The sequence below is a fragment of the Sinocyclocheilus grahami genome, unplaced genomic scaffold, assembly GCF_001515645.1.
Source record: "Sinocyclocheilus grahami isolate Dianchi unplaced genomic scaffold, SAMN03320097.WGS_v1.1 scaffold1425.1, whole genome shotgun sequence".
Taxonomy (NCBI): Eukaryota; Metazoa; Chordata; class Actinopteri; order Cypriniformes; family Cyprinidae; genus Sinocyclocheilus; species Sinocyclocheilus grahami.
The window spans coordinates 14539-32038 of record NW_015506604.1 but is presented as its reverse complement, the minus strand read 5'-3'; the positions used below and the strand labels follow the sequence as shown (position 1 = coordinate 32038).

Sequence of the window (17500 nt, the reverse complement as noted above, 5' to 3'; positions counted from 1 at the left end):
TCAAATAAATGTATGTTTAAATATTTTTAAAGATAGAAAGAACATGCATTTATTTATTTGATATTTATGTATTTAGTAAATACTAAATAAAAATAAATGTCTTATTTTTATTTATCTATTTTTATTTATTTTCTATATATTTTAGTAAATAAGTATATGTTTATATATTTTTAAAGAAAGAACATGTATTTATTTTTTGTTGATTTGTTTATTTTATGCATTAATTTGCTTATTCATTAATTTTATTTATTTATTTTCTGTGTATTTAATAAATGGTTGTTTTGTGTTTTTATTAATTTTCATTTTTGTTTTCTATATTTTAATAACTATGTTTATATTCTTAAATTTTTTTTTTTCATATTTTCATTTTATTTAATTTATTTATTTTTATCAATTGATTTACTTTACTATTTATTTATTTTCTGTATATTTAATAATGTTTATATGTTGTGAGAGAAAAAAGAAAGAACATGCATTTTATTTATTTGTTTGTTTGTTTTGTATTTTTATAAATATGTTTGTATTTTTAAAGAAATAAAAATATGCATTTATGTATTTTTGTTTATTTTTATTAATTGATTTACTTCATTATTTATTTGTTCTTTTTAACGTTTTCCATCAAAAACTCCTGAAACAAGTATCTCGGGTTCTAAAAACAAATTGATAATAAATCAGCATATTGTTATGATTTCTGAAGATCATGTGACTCTGAAGACTAGTGAAAATACAGCTGCGCATCACAGAAATAAATGACAGTTTAACACATATTCACATAGAGAACAGCTGTTTTAGATTCTAATAATATTTCACAATTTTACAGCTTTTTCTGTATTTCTGATCAAATAAATGCAGGCTTGGTGAGCAGAAGAGATGTCTTTAAAACACATTGAAAAACTTACTGATCCCAAACTTTTGAGCAGCTGTGTAGATTTATGTATTTTTGTTTATTTTTATTAATTGATTTACTTCATTATTTATTTGTTTTCTGTATATTTTAACACATTTAGGTTTATATATTCCTAATGAAAGAAAGAACACGCATTTATGCATTTTTTATTTATTTAATTATATGTTTTTATTGATTTTTTCCCCCTTTGTCTTTGTTTATATAGTTTCAGAGACGGTCACGTGGTTTTCGCCGCAGGTGTAGTACCGCTCCAGACCGGCAGAGGCGCACGTGTGCGCATGCGTGCCCGTGACGTCTGCCGGAAGAGACGCTCTGCTGTGTGATCAGGAGCTGATGATCAAGTGAGACATTTGCTTTATTTTTGTTCATATTTGATGTTTTTATCCACTTATCGTCTGCAGAGGTGGTTTATAATCGCTGCTTTGCCTCATTAGAGAAGGCAGAAACACGACAGACAGCTCGTCGCTGCTTATTTCTGAAACATTTCTAATATTTTGTGTGTTATTTTCAGCATATGTTGGTGTTTATGGGTTGTCGCTGTATTTAGAGATTCAACAGTGTTTTTAATTATTTAAAATATTGAAAATAATCAGTTACCATGGTGTTTTGATGCATAAAGTACTAAAAAAGACCATGCTATTGTTAGTACATTTGGTGCACAAGTAGTTTATTATAATTTCTGTATTGTATGGTTGAAGATATGAAATATTGCATATCACATATGTTAATGTTGTTCAAATACTGAAATGCAATAGCAGAAGTCATGCTTGAATTAGCAAATGTCACGTAAAATTAAAAGCAACCCTCATCTGTGCCTTATGATTTATTAATAGGATGCAGAATCATTGAATCCAGTCATAAAAATAGAATTTATGCAGAATGTTAGAGAATTTGGCAAATTTTTAGAGCTGAATATTTAATCAGATCACGATATGGACTAGTGTCTGTGAATATGAAGTCTGCATGTTCTCAAAGAATAAAAAAAATTGATTATTGTTACGCTAATGTTATGTAAAATATATAAGAAATATAAGAAAACTAAAAAAATTATAATAATAAGGATTGGCTAGAAAGTTTAATAAGCATTTTATACCATTATTAAAATTTTAATAAATTATTTTATATATATATTAATGTTTAATTTTATATATTTTATGTGTTATACATTAATATTTGCAGATTTTAATTTTAAACGTATGACTGCGGTTGTGTATAAACAGTCAGGAAAACCCAAAAATGTTTTTTTTTTTTTTTTTAATAATTAGGATTAGTAAGAAAGTTTAATAAGCATTTCATTGGACAACACTGTTGTTAAAATTAATAAATAATTTTTTATATTAACATTTAGCAGATTTTAAACGTATGACTGCGGCTGTGTATATATAGTCAAGAAAACTCAAGTGTTTTTTAATAATAATAATTATAAAAAAAAAAACAATAAGCATTCATAAAGCAATATTATTGTTTACATTTAAGTAAATAGTTAGTTTGTTGAAATAATCCCTTTTGATTGTTCAGTTTTATTTAAACCATTAAAATGGAATCTAGAAAAATTTAAATGGAAAACAGAATTTGGGAAAAATAATAAAAGTGATTCATATTCATAGGACCCGATTTTTATTACTCTAGTTTACTCTTTTGGCATTTTGTACTGCAAATGTTGCAGACTCTTGTGATAAACTACGTTTGTCTCATTTGTAATTCGCTTTGGATAAAATGCAGTAAAGTAACTCAAAACGTTCATGCATCGTTCTCTGATGAACCCGGCACTGGATATTACGAATACGCTTTTGTTTGGACAAAAGCGTCCGCTAAATGCATAAATGCAAAGGTTGTCTAATGAGCTGATGTTTTGTGTGTTGTAGATGATGGCGCCCTCTAAGATGAAGCTGCGTGTGAGGAAGAGAGACAGCGCTGGGAAATCTTCCCAGCGTTTATTGGCCAACGCGTCGCCTGATTCCAAATGCCCCATCTGCCTCGATGGCTTCAACAACATGGCGTCGCTGGACCGCTGCCTGCATCAGTTCTGTTTCCGCTGCATCCACGAGTGGTCCAGGAACAAAGCCGAGTGTCCGCTCTGTAAGCAGCCCTTCCACTCCATATTCCACTCCGTCAAAGGGGAAAACGACTTTAAGGAGTTCGTGCTGCGGCCGCCGGAGAACGGAGCGCCTGCGAACGCCGATCCGTCTGAGCGTGTGCTCCGCCCCCGAGTTCTCAGAAGCCGGGAGAGGCGGAGCCACAGAGCGCAAAACCCCGCCCCTTCCTCCTCCCCTCCGCTAGAGGATGCTGTCATGTTCGACGGCCTGGCGGACGCAGCGGCGCTCGCACAGAACCAAGACGTGCAGCAGATGGTGCTGCGACTGACGGCACGCAGACATGGGCGGAGCCTGCGGCGCTTGTGCGACCAAGACGTGGTTGCGTTCCGGCGCGCGCTTTACAGGACTGGCGTACGCGTGCGCAACACGCGGGACACCGGCAGGCAGAGGGACATTTCGGCCGCGTTCTTGCGACAAAACCCTGGCAGCCTGCGGCGACTGTTGCCTTGGCTGCAGCGCGAGCTCACCGTGTTGTACGGTTCGCACGGCTCGCTGGTGAACATCGTGCAGAACATCATCATCTCGCGCATCATGAACTACAACATGGAGGACACGGCCATCCGGGACGAGCTCCGCCCCTTCCTGCTGGCGCGCACCGACCACTTCCTGCACGAACTGGTGAGCTTCGCCCGCTCCACCCTCAACATGGAGCCGTACGACCAGCAGGCCGTTTACGACTGTCCCGCGCCCAGCTACGAGGAGGGCAGCAGCTCGGACCTTTCTGTTATCGCCATCTCCGAGGTGAGACACACAAACATCAAATGCCGCGTTTCCACTGCAGGAACTTTCCCCAGGAACTAGGGACTTTGGTGTGTTTCCACCGCAGGAACCAGGATCTAAATAAAGTTCCGGGTAAAAAATTTCCCCTAAAGAAAGTCCCTGCTCGCGAGGTAGTACTTTTTCAAAGGTCCGGAACTTTCGGGGGCGGGACTTGAGCGCTGAACATGCTGATTGGTTGAGATCACGCAGCATTGTATTTCAACCACCATTTGCATATTTTTATTTTTTTTTTATATTACAGTTACTGTGTCATGAAATGTAGTTTTAAAAGTATTTCAGGCTAGAATGTAGTTGTTTAAAACTCAAATCTGCGGTTTATTTATAAAAAACAGCGCCTAATTGAAAATCGATTTCGGAGACGGGAGCTCCACTAAACATAAGATATATCTTATGATATAGAAGGTAATCTTTGGTCTTTATTCTATTAATCTATTAATATGTTAAAATTAAAATAAAAACCGGCAATGTTTGATATAACATTTCGTTTCATTGTAATGTAGGCCATGTATGTTCCCTGAACATTTCTGCGGCTATTAATATGTTTAAATGAAAACGAAAAGGGGCAGTGGTGTTTGATATATTTCGTCTTATTATAAATACAGTGAGGAAAATTGCAGTAGCCAAGCTGAGCTGACTGATGTTATCAAGTACGCTGCTGTTTGCAGAATTACCGGACTTGCGTGGTCCCGTCCGCGGAAGTTCACACTCCTGAGTCGAACTCACGAAGTCCGAACTACCGAGGATGCAAGTCCGAAATTCGCGTACTTGGTATTGAAACGCGTGCAGACCTACATCACCAGCCTATTTGCCTATTCTTTTTGGTACTTTAGACCACGATGAAAACACAGACAGCAACAGGTCTGGGGGGGGAAAAGTTCCTGGGAAAAAAAAGTTCCTGGTACAATTGTTCCGGGTAATTTCGGTGGAAACGCGGCTAAACATTACATTTAGTAACGACTAACAGTTTCTGCATTTAGTATGTCTATATCTCTAGAAATCTTACGAACTCATGATAACTTTGTGTGAGGAACACCACATAATTTAAGTTATTATTTTATTGAAATCGTCCCCTGCGAGGTGTTGTGACACTGTGTTTCTGTTTATTTATGAGTTAGTGTTAGGCGATATGCTCCATAGTCATATCGTCCAGTCGTTAGCCTGTGAGATCGCTGATACACGATATTATCATACTAATTGATTTAATTATTTACTTAGTTTCATAGCCAGAAAGTGAACCAACTCCAGCAGCCCAATGTTAGTGTAATCTATTAACTAAATATATAAAATATTCTGAATTTGTATTTAACATAACAATTTAACGCATCGCACGCACATTTGCCCTTTGTTGTTTATGATGAGAGAATCCGCGAGAGAGCAGAATTCAGCCAGCGAGCGTGCACTGAACAACAAAACTCAGGTGTTTCAGCGATGACTCATCTGAACGCCTCTGATTGGCCATTGCATTCATAAACTCAACGGAATCGTGTCTGATTGGTTATAATGCGCAATAGTGATCGACCGATATGGGTTTTTTGACAGCCGATGCCGATATCTTGGAAAGCAAGGTGGCCGATATAATTTATTTTAATTCATATTTAAGAAATTTGAAATCACTTTGAAAATGAATTAAAAAATAAACGTGTAAAATAAACATACTTATACTCTAGAAGACAAAGTATTTTTCACAAATAAATAAATATTTAATAAAAATATAATTAAAAAGGAAGTAAACACTGTAACCAACAGGGCACTCAGTATTCTGGGAAGTTTGTGTGCATTGGGAATCATATTTTTTCAAATAAAGCCAAGGTAACACTCATTTTACATACAGCACACAGTGAAAATGACATGAATATGGCAGTGGGCAAATGCATAAAGCGCAGCATAATTTGAAATCACGAGTTTAAAGTTTGTTGATCGCGTGTCTCCAGTGAAGCTGAACTCTCCTCCTGTCTGTATTCAATTCGCACGGACTGACCGTCACGCAGAGAACACGCGATCATGCAGGTCGCATGCACACTTCACAAGATCTCAACTAGATTCGACTAAGTCTGCAAGGTTTGTGAAATTAAATGTTCATTAGTCATTCAAAGATTTGTTTAAATTATATAAATGCGTATTTGCGGAATGCTGACGGCAAACGAGAAAGTATTATAATGTTTGCCTTTTCTATTACTAATAATATTAAAGCAATCGTTATAATATTTTTTTGTATACATTTTCCTTTGTTTAACAGTTCTATCTGATTATTAGATAGACTTCTATCCGTATTAGACAGAACTGAATGACAACAGCGAACGAGAGGGAGAATGTGAGCGATGTGTGCTCAGGCGCTGCCGCAGCCGTTCTCGGCACCATCAAAATAAAAGGCCCACCTCAAACACATCGGCCAAACAGAAAAACTTATCGGCCAATGCCGACATTTGAAAAATGCCAACAATTGTTCCGGGTAATTTCGGGGGAAACGCGGCTAAACATTACATTTAGTAACGACTAACAGTTTCTGCATTTAGTATGTCTATATCTCTAGAAATCTTACGAACTCATGATAACTTTGTGTGAGGAACACCACATAATTTAAGTTATTATTTTATTGAAATCGTCCCCTGCGAGGTGTTGTGACACTGTGTTTCTGTTTATTTATGAGTTAGTGTTAGGCGATATGCTCCATAGTCATATCGTCCAGTCGTTAGCCTGTGAGATCGCTGATACACGATATTATCATACTAATTAATTTAATTATTTACTTACTTAGTTTCATAGCCAGAAAGTGAACCAACTCCAGCAGCCCAATGTTAGTGTAATCTATTAACTAAATATATAAAATATTCTGAATTTGTATTTAACATAACAATTTAACGCATCGCACGCACATTTGCCCTTTGTTGTTTATGATGAGAGAATCCGCGAGAGAGCAGAATTCAGCCAGCGAGCGTGCACTGAACAACAAAACTCAGGTGTTTCAGCGATGACTCATCTGAACGCCTCTGATTGGCCATTGCATTCATAAACTCAACGGAATCGTGTCTGATTGGTTATAATGCGCAATAGTGATCGACCGATATGGGTTTTTTGACAGCCGATGCCGATATCTTGGAAAGCAAGGTGGCCGATATAATTTATTTTAATTCATATTTAAGAAATTTGAAATCACTTTGAAAATGAATTAAAAAATAAACGTGTAAAATAAACATACTTATACTCTAGAAGACAAAGTATTTTTCACAAATAAATAAATATTTAATAAAAATATAATTAAAAAGGAAGTAAACACTGTAACCAACAGGGCACTCAGTATTCTGGGAAGTTTGTGTGCATTGGGAATCATATTTTTTCAAATAAAGCCAAGGTAACACTCATTTTACATACAGCACACAGTGAAAATGACATGAATATGGCAGTGGGCAAATGCATAAAGCGCAGCATAATTTGAAATCACGAGTTTAAAGTTTGTTGATCGCGTGTCTCCAGTGAAGCTGAACTCTCCTCCTGTCTGTATTCAATTCGCACGGACTGACCGTCACGCAGAGAACACGCGATCATGCAGGTCGCATGCACACTTCACAAGATCTCAACTAGATTCGACTAAGTCTGCAAGGTTTGTGAAATTAAATGTTCATTAGTCATTCAAAGATTTGTTTAAATTATATAAATGCGTATTTGCGGAATGCTGACGGCAAACGAGAAAGTATTATAATGTTTGCCTTTTCTATTACTAATAATATTAAAGCAATCGTTATAATATTTTTTTGTATACATTTTCCTTTGTTTAACAGTTCTATCTGATTATTAGATAGACTTCTATCCGTATTAGACAGAACTGAATGACAACAGCGAACGAGAGGGAGAATGTGAGCGATGTGTGCTCAGGCGCTGCCGCAGCCGTTCTCGGCACCATCAAAATAAAAGGCCCACCTCAAACACATCGGCCAAACAGAAAAACTTATCGGCCAATGCCGATATTTGAAAAATGGCAGATATCGGCCGATATATAGGTTGACCACTAATGCGCAACACTGTAAAAACCTGGAAAAAGAAATATGATTAATATTAATTACATAGTATTACTAACCTGATATGTAATAATAATAATAATAATCGTCAAGCCACAGGCGATATCTCTTGAGTATCGTCGATACATGATACTACCGTCTATGAGCACAACCCAAATCCAAGTCTTCATTGTTGTCATTGTCTTTTCTCACAGGATGACGACGATAGTGACAGTGAGGACAATGTCACAGAGAATCCCTCTGCTGTCCAGGAATGCCTTGCATCCGTTGCCACGGCAAGTGGAGCGGAAAGTTTACCAAGTCAGACACCTGGTCCGTCCTATTCAACCCTCCTCCCCTCTTCCAGCCCAACGCAGGGCGAGGGGGCAGAGCCAAGCTCAAGCACAGCCCCTCCCCTCAGCGCCCTGGATAAGACTGACCCTCTGGCGAGTGGCAGCGTGTCAGCTGGACCGGGTGAAGATGACAAAGAGGAAGAGTGCCTAATTGTGGGATACGTGAAACCGATGGCCGAACGGACCCCAGAACTTGTTCAGCTCTCCTCAGATTCGTCAGAAGAGGAGCAAGAGCCAGCCGCCACCGAGACAGCGGCCTCAGTAATGAAATCAGAGGAATCCCAAGTGCAGCTCCTGTCACAGTCCCACATGAACCCGCTTAGTCCTAGTTCCTTCCCAGGCCCTGCTCCCTTGTGCAGTCCACAGCATTTATTCTCGGATGGAGTCGTGTCACACAGCAGAGAACAAGAGTCCGACTACTTGTCCTTCCATGGTCACCAGTCCAAAGATGGTTCACGGTCACATTCACATTCATGGCAGAGTCGAGATGACTCCAGGTTCAGAGGTCACAGGAGGCATCGAAGTCATCGGTGCTTTGGCAGCAAAGAGAAGGACAAGAGTTTAGAACAATCACGGCGTGCCGAGACCCCAGATTGCTCACCAAGCCAAACACAGAGCTGGACACAAAGCCCAGCAGTGTCCATTCGGAGTGGTAGCCCCGCCTCTATATCGCACAGTAGCGACTGCTCTCCCTCCCGAAACAACAGAGACAGGAGTGGAGAGCATTCGCGCCATGCGAGTGAGAGATGCTCGCACTCTCCTTCCTACTCCAGAAGGAGAAAAACCAAGGAAAGGAGGAGTAAGTCACCCGACTCTGATTCGTTCCTTGGCACCCACCATCCCCGTGAGGCACAGCGTTGTCGTAAACGCTGCAGGCGGTCTCTTAGCAGCAGCAGCGCTGATTTGCACTCCGAAAGATCCTGCTTAGACAAACCCAGTGGCAAACGCAAGTACAAAACTCGGCACTTGGAGCGAGCAGCCCAGCGGCAGCACAAGGAGGGAACTGCAACCAAGGAAAAGCGGCTCAGAGAACGGCGACGCAGCAGGGAACGATCTCCAAGTGTGGAGATCATCTACGAACGAAGGGCGCCCGACTCACACTGGGTCCAGCGGAGGAAGAGGAGGCACCGGAAGCGAAGGAGGGAACTGCATTCACCCACTGTGATCACAATAGATAGCGACAGCGACCGTACCATCGACTGTTTGGACCGCGTCTTGGATGTTCTAGACCAAACCGCTGCTGATGTCGAGCAAAGGGATGGGAGTCCTGAGCAAGATTCCATCCAGAATGCAAGTACCTTGGAATCTTCAAATCTTCTGTCTGAGCCCTCGAGTCCCATGGGCCACAGTGACCCAACTACTCAACGCACACTAAACCTGGATGATTGTGTGGTGGATGTAGTCGACCACAGTAGTTCTGACTGCTCCAGAAATATGGGTGCCAGTAACCATGAAGAGTTTATGCCTTTCCCAAGGGCTTCGATAATAACAGCCCCATCTTTGGACGTGAGGCTGCTGGAAACCATACTGCAAGATCTTGAGGATTTCCTACCGGGGGCAGAGCAGGAAATGTAACAGAGTCCTCGTGCGAGTTCTCCTGGCCAACAGGAACCCGATTCTAGCCAACAAAGAGACAAATCGGAGATGATAGGAGAGGCCAAAAGCTTAGAGAACGAGAAAACAGATGGCGACGGACCACAAAAGACGGCAACCAACACTGCTAGCTAGAACTAAAATAGACTTTTTCTTACAGACACATACTTGTCTGAATCACTCAGCCTCTAGATTTTTTTATACTCATTTAAAGATTGAATTACTGCTGGAAATGGATGCTTAAGAAACATTCAAACAATGTTTTTTTGTCAATTTGAACATCATCATTATTGTTCATGTTGTATTTATAGTTACAGTGATCCTTTTCCTCGAATCTGGTGCTGACTCACTGTACCACAACTCAACGACGATCATGTCTGATGGCAATCCTGGTTCCACTAACCATAACCCTAGTAGCAGCAAATACATGGGGGTTACCATCTAAACTATTGGTTCTCGGCTTGTTTGCTTCAAGACCCAGATTTTTTGACAAGACGCAGGGCCTTTGACAAATGGAACAAAACATATAGGAACTGTTATTTTGCTATCCTACACTCTCAGAAAAAAATTTGCAAAACTTGTACCTTTTGACGTACAACAGATTGTCACTGGGGCAGTACCCTTAAAAAGACAAATGTTTACTTTATTTACCCTTAAAAGGGTTTTAGTACCTTAAGGGTACATATTGCTATATAAGATACAAATGCACCTTTTAGGGGTAGATAAGGTACAATGTTGTACCTTAATGTGGAAGTGAAGCAGTCAGTCAAGTTTACATTATTTAGTAAACTGATTTCCACTTTAATTAAAAAAGATATAACGGACACATTTAATGTAACCATTTTAAAGAAAAAAGGATGTTTTGTTATCGCTTTTGGAGCAAGGACGCCGCCATCTTGCAGTACCACAGCGTGTGACGTCACGGGGTTGGTTCGCTCCATTGGCCAGTGAAGTAATATAAGCATTTCTAACTTTCTTCTTCACAAAGTTGTACCTTAAGGGTGCTTATTACTACCTAAGGTGTTAAAATGTGCCTTTTAGGATTGAAAAAGGAACAAAGCTGTACCTTAAGGGTGCATATTACTACTTAAAGTACTAATATGTGCCTTTTAGGGGTAAATAAGGTACAAAGTTGTCCTTTTAAGGTTACTGCCCCAGTGACGAGCATTGTTTCGTCCGCTTCTCTCCACGATCCTGTCAGAGCATACATGTGAACCTGTTTTGTACCACTACCCACCGGTTGAGAACCACTGATCATTCATTATTCAGCCCCACTGAGCTTGGAGAATCGTGTCTTTGTTAAACTCAGGGAACAAGTGTCTTTGTTAAACAGGGAACGTGCACTTCCATGACTCCGTTGCACAGTATGTGTGTATGTGCTGGTGTGTGCGGGACTATAGTGACACCCTGGAGATATAATTCACTAATCATGTCTACTGAACATACATCACGCCTTCTTTACAACAGTTGTCTGTCATGTCAGCCAACAATCAATAAATGCATTTAATAGATGTACAATAGTGTCTGAAGCCGTTTTTCTTTATGAACAGCAGCGTTAGGTCATCTGAGTTCCTCCTCTGGCGTCCTGTCAACTCAATCCCTGAGTGGTGGTAGCCAGTCTCTGAAACTAGACTTGTATAACTTCCTAGCAAATTCACGGCACAGTTAGACTCGTCTCTCTGCTAGTGTGCAAAATCCAAGAAGGGAGAGGGCATCAGATTATCCTTGGTACCTTTTACAGACCTGTTTCTGCATACATTCCAGCCTTTTAACTTGATCAGTAGTCAACAAACCGTGCCAAATAGGAACCGTGTACTCTAACACAGGGAGCACATACCCTGTATAGATGATAACCAGTTCTTGATCTCGAACACCGAATTCCTTTAGCCGGCACAGAGCAAAAAGCTTTATGTTGGTTGAGGACAACATGTGATCCAATTGACCATCCCATTTCAAATCATCTAAAACTTTAAGAGTCACAGATTTTCAAAGTGTCCTGATCTATAAAAGGTAATGGCCAAGCTGGTGTCTATTTCATGCGGGTGTCATGTAAAACTAGAAAGATTATGGGCCCCAGTATGGTTCCCTGAGCAACTCCACATGAGGGATATTCTTCCCAATCAGATAGATATCCCTGATAACGCACTCTTTGATGGTGATTAGACATCAAATTACAAATCCATGGAATGAGGCTTGGTCTCACTCCAAGAGGAGGCACTGAACAGCTAGTGTATGGTCTACTGTAGAGCATTGAAAGCCTTGGCAAAGTCAGTTTATTAGTCTGATTAATGTGCACACTGGGCCGGGAGATTTGTGACAGTTAAAGGATTAGTTCACTTCCAGAATAAAAATCTCCTAATGATATACTCACCCCCATGTCATCCAAGATGTTCATGTCTTTCTGTCTTCAGTTGCACAACGAGCATTTGTGGTTAAAAATTATATAAATGCTTTGTTTGTTTGTTTTTCTCGGCTGGGATCGTGTCGAGCCCTTTGAAGCTGCACTGAAGCTGCAGGACCTTCAACTCGTTGATCCCCATTGAAGTCCATTATATGGAGATAAATCCTAGAATGTTTTTCTCAAAAACCTTAATTTCTTTGCGAATAATGACAGAAAGACATGAACATCTCGGATGACATGGGGGTGAGAGTAAATGATCAGGACATTTTTATTCTGGAAGTGAACTAATCCTTCAATTGAGGACAATCTTCTATACACATCCCATTCTGAGATAGTAGGCAAAGGTAGAGATGGGAGGTGAGAAGATACATCTGCACATTTAAGGGTCGGGAAAGATTGGGACACCTTGACTGACTTTGTGTTGATTACATTAGTCACAAAATCTTGTGGATCAATTCCCGGAACCTCAATTCAATCCACCTTTTTCACAGATTTGCAGATTGATTTAATCCTGCCAAGCCCTCAGATTCCCTTTATTTTTTTTGTCACATGTATTTCCCTTTAGATTTTTTTTCTGTAGAACTTTGATAGAGCACTTGATTTCCCAGCTTTGAAGGCTTTTTGTCTCGGGTAGATTAAACGCTTAATCTTAGGAGAGATCCATGGTTTATCCGAGGGATACGCTTTTACTGTCTTCGTGGGAAAATGTTTGTCAATTTCAGGCAAGATAGTATTATAAAAATCATTAGCTTTTTCATTGGCACCAGTTGCTTCATTTTAGTGCTGTATATACCGGTTCATACCGAATAACGGTGTTTATTTTTGTTATGATATGAATTTTTAAAATACCGCAATACCGGTGTATGTCGCTTAAACAACGTTGGGAACGCGACACTGTTTGAAAGGGGTCTCTTTTCACTGTTGCACTGCGGTGAGGGAACAGCTGTATGTGTTACTAAGCGTGAAAGTTCTGAAACTGAAGCTGTAGAACTAATAGAACGTGATGACGCAGAAGAACTCATCCACAATATCCACACTGACCTCCACAAATATCCAGCACCCGCTGCCATCAGCTCCCGCGTCTCACACACACGAGCGCGACTTTAGCACTAGATTTAGCAACTTTCAGACCCTTTTAGCGGCTTTTTCCAGAGAATATTTATACTGACAAACCTAGCGACTACTTTGGATAAAGCTTAGCTATGGCTCAGTTGGAAGATTTCTCCAGTGCTGTCCCACGAGCGCGAGGTCTGGCTTTCCCGGAGAAGTGTCGCCTCTCTCGGCGTCTGTTCTGTGCAGTGAGCAGTGAGAGTACAACACAGCGTTTCCTAGCACCTGTCGCTTACTGATTGTTAGGAATTATAAATATGAGCGTAGTTCGTCTGTTAATATCACATGCACTTTTTTGTTTGTTGTTTTTAGTTTGTTACTCAGACGCAGACAGTGCGCTGCATGAGACAAAAAAGTAATCTAGCCAAAACAACCGCATAGCCGCTCTTTAGTGTAGATGCATGCTGATTTTATCAGATGATGCCGTGATTATAAATGAGAGTGACTCCTGGTTAACACGTATTAAAAGGGGTTGTGTTTAGTCACTATGTAGTGTGGTATTTTTGACAATATTCACTCATCATGACAGTAAAATAGGGCATTCTAAGGCAATATAATGCAGTATTTCCTCTCAATCAGTAGAAAATATGATTAACACCCGGTCATGCATGAAAAAAATACCGTCATGTACCGCGAAACCGGTATCATTTTGAAAAATACCGTGACATAAATTTTTGATCATACCGCCCAGCACTTCATTTACGAGTGAGTAGTAATCCATCTACCAAACTCATTCAGACTAGACTCTGTCATAGGTCGAATTTCTTGCTTAATGCACTTAGGTGGTCTTGCTTGAGCTTTAGCACTCCACAGGACATTATTATGATCCGATGAACTAACGGGGGAGAATTTCAGGTTTCTTGTTTCATTTCAGTGATAATTGTGTCGAGAATCGGTTCACCTCTATTGTTGTTATGGACTACTTGGCAGAGTTTAATTCAAACAGATGTCCTGGACTCTGAAATCTTGGAGTATGATGATGCCAATGCATAAGTACTTGGTATGAAGCAGGTCAGATGAGGCTATTAAATTCTCAATGAGTTCGTCGGGAACACTAATACAGGTTAAAGGATAAGATGGGACACTTTTGATGTACAATGCAACATTTCAGTGTATCCATCAATACCCAATAGATCCTCAGGCATGTTGGGGGTAAACCAAGTCTTGGAAATTGCAGCTACGTCCACATGGTTTTCCATCAAAATGGCTTGAAATTCATCAATCTTGTTTACAAGACATCTGGGGTTCGTCATCAAAAGAGTTGGTAACATAGCATAATTAGATGGCCTTTTTTTTTTCTTCGCTCTACTTGGACTTTAATCAAACCGGATTCAGGTTTGTCCCCGTTTCTCAGTCCAAACAAGTGTGATGTTTTGTGTACAAATCTGCCAACAACAGTCATCATTTTACAGAAAGTGTTCTTATGTTTAAACTGATTGATTGAATGAATGAACTCTATCTCACGCACACACGTGCGCACACCGCAAGAACTCTATAACATACTGAACACAACAGTTCTGACTCTCTCTGCATCCTCTTTTCCTTCATTATATAAGATCTTTCTTAGCCAAGGGCTTGGTGGAGGAGCTGATTGCTCGAGACTCTTCCGGAAAGTCCATAGAATACTTCAATATAGGTTATTTTTTTCCACCATTTTCAAAAGGAATGGTTCCAGCTTAGTACATAAGAAAACAGCTTCAGAATGCAAAATGAATGTAATTGATGTTACAGATCTATTTTTTGGTTTAGTAATGTTGGAATAAAAAAATAAAGAAGGGTGTTAATGGACTGTATAAGGCCCCAGAACTCACTATAAAATAAGTGCACGATTGTGCCATAATTATATTATATTATATTATATTCTGACTCTGTGCACAGAGATGGTGGAGAGCATTCTCTCTACAGAGATGACGTCTGTGACCACAGCTGCCCAGATGCTGCTGGACCAGATGTATTATCTAGAGGAAGTGGGCTGGTTTCAGGCCTTTCTGGACATCCTGCTCGCCTCAGGTGAGTTCAGTAACCTCCACTTCTCATCGTGCGCCACCATGCAGAGCTCACGAATGCCTTGAGATCATGGCAGATGCTGAGGATGTGTGTGTGCTGATGTGCTGTAGAGTACACCGGACTGCACGAAGCCATTAAAGAGTGGAACTTCCAGGAGTTAGAGGAGCTGAACGATCACAGGAGATTTCTCGAGAGGATCGAACCGTCAATCACCAAGCACATGAAGCCCAGTGAGCTGCTCGCGCACATGAGCGGCTGTCTGAAGCCCAGAGAGTGTGAGGAGATCCGGGCGGTGAGTCTCCTGTTAAACGTGCTCTACAGAAGTGCACAAGCTCGTGATGCATGCATGCATGTATGTGTGTATGTGTGTATGCATGTTTCTGGCCTCACACGTGTGTGCTGTATGTGTGTGTTACAGGAGGAGAGTCAGCGCGGCCATATAGCAGCCAGTGAAAAGCTTGTGACGAGTCTCCTGCGCTCAGACAAACCCAACTGGTTTAAACTGCTGAAGATTGCACTGGAGAACTGTGACTTAGACGAGGCTCTAAACATGCTGGAGACAAGTAACACTTCATCTGACTGACTGTCTGCATCTATCTATCTATCTATCTATCTGTCTATCTATCTATCTGTCTATCTATATGTCTGTCTGTCTGTCTGTTCATCCTTCGTCTCCCCAACATCATCATCATCCTGCATCCTTATATTGTTATAATCCTCACAGGTGTTTCAGTAATGATGGGACGATGAGTTCCTTCTGCCTCCTGATCATGTTGTTCGTCCTGCAGATGGAGAAGCTACGGCCGCGAAGGCCAGCAACTGGGACGGAGAGCCGGAAGCCATGATGACGACCGTGTCTTTCGAGTTCAGAGAGGAGCCCGAGCCTGAAGACATGCTGATGAGCAGCAACAACACGAGCGTCACAGAGGAACCTGGCGGGTTCACAGGTGCACAGCCCAACATCAGCACGATAACGTCACCTGAGAGCGCTTGTGTTTGCCGAAATGTGACCTTTGACCTCTGCACAGGGAAACCTGAGCGATCAGGTGAGCGGAAGCTGAGAGAATATCAGAAGGAGCTGACCGCCGCTGCCGTCAAGGGCCAGAACACCGTCATCTGCGCTCCGACAGGTGCCTTAAATCAACATTTGCCCCATGTATTTTCTAAATGCATGTTATTGATATTATTGTAATTAATTGATCCATAAATATCTTATTTTTAATTTAGTTTTTCCCCTAATACTTAATCAAAAATTCATAACCAGAGCTTTTTTGAAAACTATTTTTGTTGCTATTTTATTGTTTTCCCCAAAAATTTCTAATGAAAAACAACTACTATTTTCTTAGTTTTTATTATAGAAAGTGTGTGTGTGTTACAGCTGTGAATGTGAATTTGAAATTTGCAAAATCAGAATGATTTGATTCAATCCAATTTCCGGTGAGATTTAATTTGATTTCAATGAATGATTCGTTTCTGTATTTTTCAAGTGCATTCATAGGATTATGTGAATGCTTCTCCTATGACTGAGAAAAAGATAAAGACAAACTACTAAAGATTCTTTTTATAATTTAGTAATTTGTGCATTTAGGTAATTTAATGTTTAGGGTTAATTTTAAAATATTGAATCATACTTCACAGAATCACGGTTTATTAAACGTTTAGCATTACAAATAGACTCTTGACCAAAACAAATGAATCTCAATTTAAAAAAGCCATGTTTCAAGATCGACACACGTGCATTAACAGGATTTGTAATCGATGCATGTGAAAACGAGTAATTTGTTACACCTCTATGTAAAATATTTAAAAAATCCAATCAACAACCGATGGATAAAACCATTAATGTATTTGTCAATTTATTGTCTTTTACAGTAATCTGTTACACGCAGATGTGCATCACAGTATGGAAGTAATTTTCAGTCTTAAGAATCCGGTTATGATTTTTTTGATTAAGAGTAAAGAAAAAAACATTAAGTAAAAAATGACACATGCATGGATGAAAAAAGCACCTCGTGACTTGTGTTGCCTTTCTAACTGTCCTGTCCACTTAACTTTCCCTCAGGATGTGGAAAAACTATTGTGGCCTTGGCCATCAGTGATTATCACCTGAAGCAGTTTCCCGAAAGAGCAAAGATCGTGTTTTTGGCAACCAAGGTCGATGTCTATGAACAGCAGTACAAACTTTTCAAGGAGCACTTTTTCAGCAAGGATCCCAACATCAGGCACGATCCCTCACACACACACACACACACACACACACG

At 40.1% G+C, this 17500-nt stretch overlaps 2 protein-coding genes across 2 annotated transcripts in view; both read left to right on the top strand.

Annotated features, from left to right (window-relative positions):
* The first annotated feature begins 1116 nt into the window (after positions 1 to 1116).
* On the top strand, positions 1117 to 10535 carry LOC107570204 (E3 ubiquitin-protein ligase Topors-like). Its single transcript, XM_016256410.1, has 3 exons — positions 1117 to 1248; positions 2773 to 3744; positions 7991 to 10535. The coding sequence occupies exons 2-3, from the start codon at positions 2773 to 2775 to the stop codon at positions 9701 to 9703; spliced, it is 2685 nt and encodes an 894-aa protein (XP_016111896.1). The 5' UTR covers positions 1117 to 1248; the 3' UTR covers positions 9704 to 10535.
* A 4577-nt stretch (positions 10536 to 15112) lies between these two features.
* rigi (RNA sensor RIG-I) overlaps positions 15113 to 17500 on the top strand; it is a gene marked incomplete at its 3' end in the record, with an annotated part of 16394 nt that continues 14006 nt past the window's right edge. The window contains exons 1-6 of the mRNA XM_016256394.1: positions 15113 to 15242; positions 15350 to 15531; positions 15658 to 15802; positions 16028 to 16186; positions 16268 to 16369; positions 17302 to 17461. Of these exons, the coding sequence (XP_016111880.1) occupies positions 15113 to 15242; positions 15350 to 15531; positions 15658 to 15802; positions 16028 to 16186; positions 16268 to 16369; positions 17302 to 17461 (878 nt within the window). The remainder of the gene's footprint in view (positions 15243 to 15349; positions 15532 to 15657; positions 15803 to 16027; positions 16187 to 16267; positions 16370 to 17301; positions 17462 to 17500) is intronic.

Coding starts and splice junctions, on each gene's coding strand:
- LOC107570204 (XM_016256410.1), top strand. CDS start 2,773: ATGATGGCGCCCTCTAAGATGAAGCTGCGTGTGAGGAAGAGAGACAGC. Junction 3,745..7,990: donor CTGTTATCGCCATCTCCGAG/GTGAGACACACA, acceptor CTTTTCTCACAG/GATGACGACGATAGTGACAG.